At 37.9% G+C, this 8,118-nt stretch overlaps 1 protein-coding gene across 1 annotated transcript in view; it reads right to left on the reverse strand.

Moving 5' to 3' along the window:
- The window catches only part of LOC108250649 (secretory carrier-associated membrane protein 1), a 22,408-nt gene extending 15,417 nt beyond the window's left edge, over nt 1-6,991 (reverse strand). Inside the window, exons 1-3 of the mRNA XM_017440637.3 lie at nt 6,729-6,991; nt 3,658-3,735; nt 1,103-1,210 (exon numbers count right to left, since the gene is read on the reverse strand). Coding sequence (XP_017296126.1) covers nt 1,103-1,210; nt 3,658-3,735; nt 6,729-6,785 — 243 coding nt within the window. The 5' untranslated portion in view covers nt 6,786-6,991. The remainder of the gene's footprint in view (nt 1-1,102; nt 1,211-3,657; nt 3,736-6,728) is intronic.
- Nucleotides 6,992-8,118: the final 1,127 nt, after the last annotated feature.

Consider the following 8,118-nt stretch of genomic DNA (forward strand, 5'->3'; position numbering starts at 1 on the left):
TGAATAAGGGGACCACCACCCCGGTCTGCCAATCCAGAGGAACTGTCCCCGATGTCCACGCGATATTGCAGAGTCGCGTTAACCAACACAACCCTACAACATCCAGAGCCTTAAGGAACTCCGGACGAATCTCATCCACCCCCCGGTGGTATTATTCATGTATTCATTCATTTTCTTTGAGTGCAACATGATTCAGAGGCAGTCAAAGCAGCGAATGATTATTAAAAACTTCATCTCTTTTATGAGGTAAAAGGTGTTTCGGTGACTTATTTGATTGCCTTCTCATACAGACGGGCTTCATCATGTGCCTGTGTTAGAGGTTTGATTGGGTCTAAAGTTACCTGCTGCCTCTGCTGGCTAGTTGAGGCTGTCTTTAGGTGGGGGAAATGTTTGTTGTGTTGCCATTCAATGTGCTAACCTTTTCTGTGCAAACTTTGAGAGAAAACGGTCTTATTGTTTCTTGTTTGGGGTAATGCCAAATCAGTTCCATCACAAAAGTGGACTCCTTTTAAGGATCAACTCCTCCATTTTGGTTTCATTTTCAGCTTCACACTCCACTCTGTATGAGAAATCCTCGGCACTGACTGTAGTTTTCCTTAATTAGTTGATTAAAGTTTATCCAGGGTGGGTGTTGACTAATAAATAGTATGATATAGTTGAGAAAAAAAAACTGATGCATCCCTGCAAAGTCTACAAAAGGTTAGACAGAATTTGCCTTTTAGACATTATGATCTTTCTGCTTCGTCGTTGTCAACACATTTTAATCTTTCACCATCTGACCTGGCTGCTGCACTTTGCGAGCTCAAGGCTTTTTTTGCACAAGCTGAACTGAATGATACACAAATGTCCTGAACCAAGACAGGTGAACCAAACAGTCCAGATTTTATTCAGAAATCATTCCATCCCTAACATGAACTGTAACCGCCGTCAAAAAACTCCTTCCTGCAGACTCAAACTCTGCTCACAACATATGAAGGAAGTTTTCATGACCTTTACTGGTAACATGTGTACATTTAGAGTCTGGACTGAAGCATTCTTACTGATGTTCCTGCTCTTCTACAGTGTTTCTGTGTGCAGAAGCTCCACCTGTGGTGAGTCATACCTGCGTCTGAGGCTGCGAGTAGGCCGGAGGCTCCTCTGTGGGTTTCATGATGGCGGGCTGTGTGCTGACCGTAGGGCCTGCAGTCTTGGGCGCCATACCTGCAGGTGTCTACAAAGAGAACATACTTAATGCATTTTACTTTACAGAATAAAAAATAGCAACATGAAACAGGGGATGTCATGAAACATTTCTCAACAGAGAAAAGTCTCAGCCAATATTTAAAGTCCACATTTAAACTAAATTTAAAGATTTACTCAAGTCCTGCCTGAGACACTTTCCTGCCTTGATGTGATTTATGAACGAACCGAGAAGACTGAAGTCAACTGGGGATGCACAGATACCTCATTTTATTAGACTGAGTACAAGTACGTAGATTTAAGCCCTTGTCAACATTGAATACAGATATGAGTACTAATAAATGCCATTACACTTCTTACTATTACGTTGAAAATGAAAGTAGCTTACTTTTCATGTTACCCCTTCAAACAGAGCCAGGACAGCAACAGTCTTTTCCAAAAGTGTCCTTTGGTGAGATCGTCAGGAAGCTCATGCTCACATCTGTATATTCCCAGAATCCTTTTCTGCTCAAAGACTCAATGAGTTTTCTGCTGCTGTTAATAAACTCTGTGGACTCAGTGATGTTTTGGTGTTTTGTTTTGTTTTTTTATCAAATTGCTTATGTTGACAGTGCTAGATTTTATCTTTCCTCTTGACAACTTTGGTCAGCACAATTTGAAGTTCCTTTTAGTTTACTTTTGTTACTTTGAAATACCTCCATGCTTGACAAATGACGTGGTGCGGCTGTAGGCATTACTGAGGCTGAGAATGCATCAGTCTGCAGGAGTTGAGTCAACATTTGACAGACTAAATGTGCTGATCAGGAGCCTCAGCACCAACAGTTTATCATTGCTCCATGCACATACGTTCGGAGTTAAGAAAACGGTAACAAAATAAATAAATAAAAGGTGCCATACAAAAGTGTAGAGATTTCATATTAGCTAAAGTAGCATTCTTTCATACCGGTAGGTTGAAACAAAAACAGACCCTTGTTTAACTAGTCATTAGCCTAACCTGGATGAAGACTTTTGCCTTATTCTGTGCTCTAGGCCTCAAAAACCAAAACTAGCTTCACACAGCTGACACTGCTCCTCCTCTACAACCTGACTGATCATCTGAGAGGTAAAATGGTGTCCGTACTGTGGTACTGAGACACTTTTACAAGTATTAATACACACACAACATCAGACAAATAACCAATATTGGTACATCCCTACAGTCAACCTGCCGCTGTTACATCTCTACCAAGTGATCTAGTAAGAGAGCGAGGGGAGGAAATATCACAGCTCCAGGGTATCAGACTTTCTGTGCAACCAGTCAGTTGCAGGATTTAGAAAAGAAGATGTCTGACACACATTTTATGTGTAGTTTTCTATGTCATCACTGCTGAATCATTCACCACTTTTTCTGCAAACTGGCTTCATTTTTGACAGGTGCCATCGTCTCAGCTCTCTCCGTGGTTCATGAACATCCAGAGATGGCTAAAAGATGATCAAAGAACTGTTTCATGTCCCTTCACTCACATCTTCCAGTCGATTCCAGAAGGCTTATGTTCATTCAAAAGGTTCAAAAGGGAATCAAAAAGGTTTAAATGCTTTAATGTGGTGATTCTGTAAACTTTTTGGGTTGAGGTTTCTTAACACCAACTTAACACTTTTAAAAGCATTAAAATACTGCTATATATTAATATATATTGATTGATTGATATTGACAGTGAACATAACCAGATTCAAATCAAAGTCTTTAAATCATCAGTTTCTGATTATTGTGTGAATAACGGGTCAGCACTCACACAGTTGTTTTCCTGTGTATAATAACGGTTTAGTTAAAGTTAATTCCACATACTTTGTACCATTTTACTATACATGTATCAACATGTTCGACTCAATCAGAAATAGAATGCTACATTACGCATTTATAACTTTTATATTTCTCTAAATATTTTAACTTCATTTACAAAAATGAACACTAACCCCATAGAAAACATTTAGAGGTCTTTAATTCTTTTAAAAACATTGTTCCCTGAAATCAGCTTCAGAATATTTGAACTATTTTTGTCTTCTTATGCTCCCTTTAGCTTTCAGCTACATTTTTGCTCATTTTAGCTGTATTTAACTTTTAGGTATGTTTTGCCAATTGTAGCTTTTAGCTTCAGTTTTGTTATTTTCAGCTTTTAACTTAAGTTCTATTCATTTTACCTCCAGTTTTTCTCATTTTAGACTTAAGCTACAGTCTTGCCAATTTTAAATTCAGCTAGGGTTCTGCTGATTTTAGCTTCTGTTATGCTTAACTTTAACAAGCCAGTTGACATTTCATTGTTGAACAAATTTCAGCATTCACATTGTTTTCACAGAAAATTTAATTTCTCTACTTTTAAATAATCAACGTCTTTTAGTTATCTCAATTAAGAAACAGGACAACTGAGATGTCTACATCTGCTGGGGGGCTTAAGAGCTTTAATACTTTCAGTGCAATGTATTTTGTGTGCAGGTACTCACTGGTTTGGCATCTGTGAAGGGGTTGTACTCGTCCAACCCTGCAGGAGTGCTCCGTCTTACTTGTTGCACTGATGGATCCTGAAACAATAAATGGAAAAAAAAACTTTGAATCCCTTACGCAAAGAGAACAGAATACTGTAAAACAATATATTACGTGTATGAAATGCAACCTGTTTTAAATTTAAACCATGAAAAGCTGAAGAAAGTTAGGAAGAAAATGGTTTGTATGAGTGTGAAATTCCCTTTAGTCCACCAGATGAAGGCATGACAGCTCTCTTTATTCTAACAGAACAAGCCTATAATTCAATCCTGGCTAAGACAAGATGATTCCAATAATTTCCACAAGACTGTGGCTAAAAATAAGCCTCCGAGTTTCAGAAGGAGGGCAAATGCTTTTAGCTGCTGAAGACAGAAATAAAAAAAGACATTTAGTGCTTTTTAGCATCTAGTATTCGTTTCTTGAACAACATAAGGCTACATTTGATCCTTTAAACCCCACTTTCACAAGACAAAACCAGTATGATATAGTTTTACTACACATGTACAGACTTACTAAACAACATGCTAAAAAACTACAACTAGAAAATCCATTAAACATTAATGCATTAAACTCATCTTTGCTGTATGTTTAGTGTGACATTTATCAGAAACTTTAAAGCAACATTTATCATATTCTGGCTGTATTTGCATAAAAACCTATTTTTTCCTGCAGCCATCAGTTAAACTACATTTCATTTTATTGTCCACTTACCATCAGCTGCCGTTAGCCTGGCACTAGTTTTATTTAAATGGTTGCTGGAGATAACCATCCAATCTTTGTATTTCTGCAGCGTTTTCCTTCTCCAGCCCCAGTGATCTGCTCTCTCTGCGTCTCCCTGACTCTTAAAGGTCTCAGAGCATCTCTTCCGCTTGTCACCAGACCAGGGTCATCAATTTTTCAGGGGATGTTGGGTTTAAAATTTAATGCTGCCCTAGTGAGCGACTCAACATGCAAATGAAGCATGTTTTTTTATTTTTTTATTTTAGATGTCCACAGATGGCCACGCATCCTCCTGCCTTTGTAAGGACTAAATTTAATTGTCGTACATTTTTAACTACCAACAACATCAATCAGAAAAAGCTTTGTGAAGACACAAACAAAACTTCAAATAATTCAAGGAGAGCATTGTGAAAACCATTAGAACAAAGTTAACAAAGGGATGAGACTTTCTGTAAAACTTCAATCCCTGCTGGAGTTTATCATGTCTTTGTTTCCCTGTTTGGTTGTTTTCTGTATTTCTGCATTTTCCACATACTTTGTGCCATTTATTCATTCCTACAGCAAAACGTTCAGCTCATCCGGGAGATGGGTGCTATGACTTTTGGTTTTTCTAGCTATTATAAAAAAGAATAACCTTCACTTACAAATATTTTCCCCATAAAGTACAATGAGACCCCTTCAGTTCCTTCAGAAACATTGTTCTCTGTGAAAACTGCCTCAGCAAACTGGCTCCAACTTTTAGCTACTTACAACTATCCTTTTTCTACTTTTAGCTATGATTGTTACTTTTAGTTAGCTATTTGTCACTAAGGTTCGAGCTAGCCTTTTGATATTTTTAGCTTCTAGCTACCAACTCGCTACTTTTAGCATTAGCTCGCCTTTTGGGATATTTAGATTTCAGCTAGTCTCTGTGAGCTTGCCTTTTCCTGCTTTTAGCAAGCGTCTTTTGTTTTTTGTTTGTTTGTTTGTTCTCTAGCATTTTACTTTGTTTAGTTTTTGCAAATGTTTTTCTTTTTCAGCTTTAACAAATCAGCTTCCGCTTCCTTGGCAAATTTCAGCTTTCAGCATTTTCACAAAAGATCAAATTTCTTTAGTTTCTACATTAAAATGTTCTATTTGAATCAGCTTCTCTGCAGCAGAACAACTAACACAGGAGCCTTATTGCTGTAATTAGCCCAGATTCAGAGAAATGGGACAAACCAGACATGACTGGGAGCAGAGGAATCTTAGCAGGGAAGAACCAGGGGGCATTCTTACACCACATGCCACCATCATGCCACCATATGAGTTCATGAAGTATTGACGACAGCTCAGAGAGGTCCTCCGGCAAATCACCAAAAAGCAGCAGGACTCAGGGGCTCTGAACTCATGTCAGGATGAAAATTAACACCAGGAATTAATCCTTTACACTCAGCAGAATCTTTACTGTCACATATATTTTGGGGAAAATATCTGCAGGTAATTCAAGCTGCTTAAATGTAAAAATCAGTCAGTCCTGCAGCAGAATTCACTGAAAAAGCCAAACAGGCTGCTGTCATTAGGAATAATTCAGTCCTTTTACTCCCTCTTTAACTTTGCTCTTCCATTAAGGTTAATTTATCAAATGTATATTGACAGCAAAGTTTAAAATGTTAGTTTCTGAACAAAGTAATCAAACTAAAGACATTTGTCTGAGCCGAACAACTTCTGAACATATTGTTTCCTGTGAAATAAAAACTGTATTGTTTGGTTAAATACAAATAATGGTGGCTCATGATTTTCCTCAATGATGTGTTTTTCTCCCTTTGCTTCATAGGTGTCAGAAATGTCATAAACTGTGACAGAGCAGCATCTAAAACCGTAATGGGACCCGAAAATAAATAATCAGATGGAGGAAAGCAGGCAGTTCCTAATTAATGTACATTTAGGAAACTGAATAGGGAATTTGAGGAGGTTTTTTTTTTTTTACCTTAAATGTATCAATCAACTCTTAAAATAGCTGAAGGTTTCAGTTTTATTTAAAAAGCTCACTGGTTGTTGTTCCTGCTGTTAAACAAACAACAGTGTCAACATAAGGCTGCCTGCAGCCAAACAGGATGTGACTCATTACCACAACATACTTCTGTTTCTGAGATTCCACCTGCTGCAGCAGTCTGAGTCACAGCTAATAGGGCCAATAAATTACACCAAATATTAGGCGATAAAGCTAAAGAATAGGAGAATGAATGGGTGTAGACAAATGCTAAGTTTAAGCAGCGACACACAGTCCTTCCAGGCTAGGTGTACCCGAGCAACAAGCTAATGATCCCGAGGCTAACTTAGCAGGCTTTACCTGAAACGGGTTGCTTAAGTCCTGGTCCGAGAACGGGTTCCGGTCCAAACCTGACATTTTCCTACAGGGACGACTTCCGCTGCTTCTCCTAAATGATGATTAGGACCCGAGTCAAAGCGGAACACTTCAAAATGTACCGAGTGGCTTTATAGGAGCAGCGCAAGAGATGAGGTGAAGTGTTGACGGCTTCCAGAAACAGTATCCAGGAGGAGGACTGGTCATCAGCTGAGGACTACGGTGGCCTGGAGGTGTCAGATACAAGAGCCGCAATGGAAATAAAATTAAACCCAACGGAAGTGACGCAATCTGCAACAGAAGGTTTTTTTATTTTTTATTATTGCCTTCTTATACAACAAACCTGATGTACACAAACCTAAGAAGAAACCTGAAGAAGCCGACCCAAACTGCTTCCATACATACAGAAGAAACAAAGAAAAAAGCAAATAAATAAATATGAGAATAAACAATAAATTAAAAAACAAAACAAACATTAGGGGTTTTCCAACAGTTTCAGATTGTTTATCATATGAAACAGTTCTGCATCTTGATGTTTGCCCATGAATTTCAGAGAAGAGAAGAGGTGGCAGACTTCTTTGTGAAAGATGGTCTGACTTTAAGAAAATGACATTTGTGAATGAAAAACTTGCCCATGATAATTATTAGATTTAATAACCTTTCAAATTTCTTTTCTCCCAAAAATAATGTCTGTCTTAGAAAGTTCTGGTAAGTTAGGAATTTTAGGGAAAAGCCAGTAGTGCACATCATCCCACAAAGCTTCACAATACACACATTCATAGAAGAGATGTTCAGTCGATTCAATATCACCATCACCAAATAAACAAGTGTTATCATCAATAGCAAATCAAAGTCTAAGGAACCCCTTAGAGGGATAAACACCTGAAAAGATTCTGAAATGGACTTCCTTAGCTTTTGGAGGAACGGGAAGATTTAAATAATTTGTTCTAACTTTTTCCTTTTGAACCTTTGAGAAGAAATGTGATATAAAATTTGGGTTTGATACAAAAGGAAACAGAGTACTAGTAAAGCATTCCCTAATTTTTTTATTTTTTAGTTTATTATCTGTGATACCTTTGTTGATGCTAAATCTTTGTGAGGTGCCATGTGGAAGACACCCTGAACTGTTTGTATCTTTGTAAAATGTCTTAATTACATTAATACTGTTGTGTCTTTGCTCCAACGTAGTACATTTAAAAGAAGGACTCAACTCGAAGATAAAACGAACGTGACTTTACTTAGCTTTCATTTGTCTCAACAATACACACATAACAATACGCCGGCGGATAACCTCTAGAAACTCAGTAGCTAGGGGAGTGCTTCCGCTGAAGTAAATAGATCTGCTTTATATACTACACTCCTCCCCTTTTAGAAT

This window comes from Kryptolebias marmoratus, linkage group LG14, assembly GCF_001649575.2.
Source record: "Kryptolebias marmoratus isolate JLee-2015 linkage group LG14, ASM164957v2, whole genome shotgun sequence".
Lineage (NCBI taxonomy): Eukaryota > Metazoa > Chordata > Actinopteri > Cyprinodontiformes > Rivulidae > Kryptolebias > Kryptolebias marmoratus.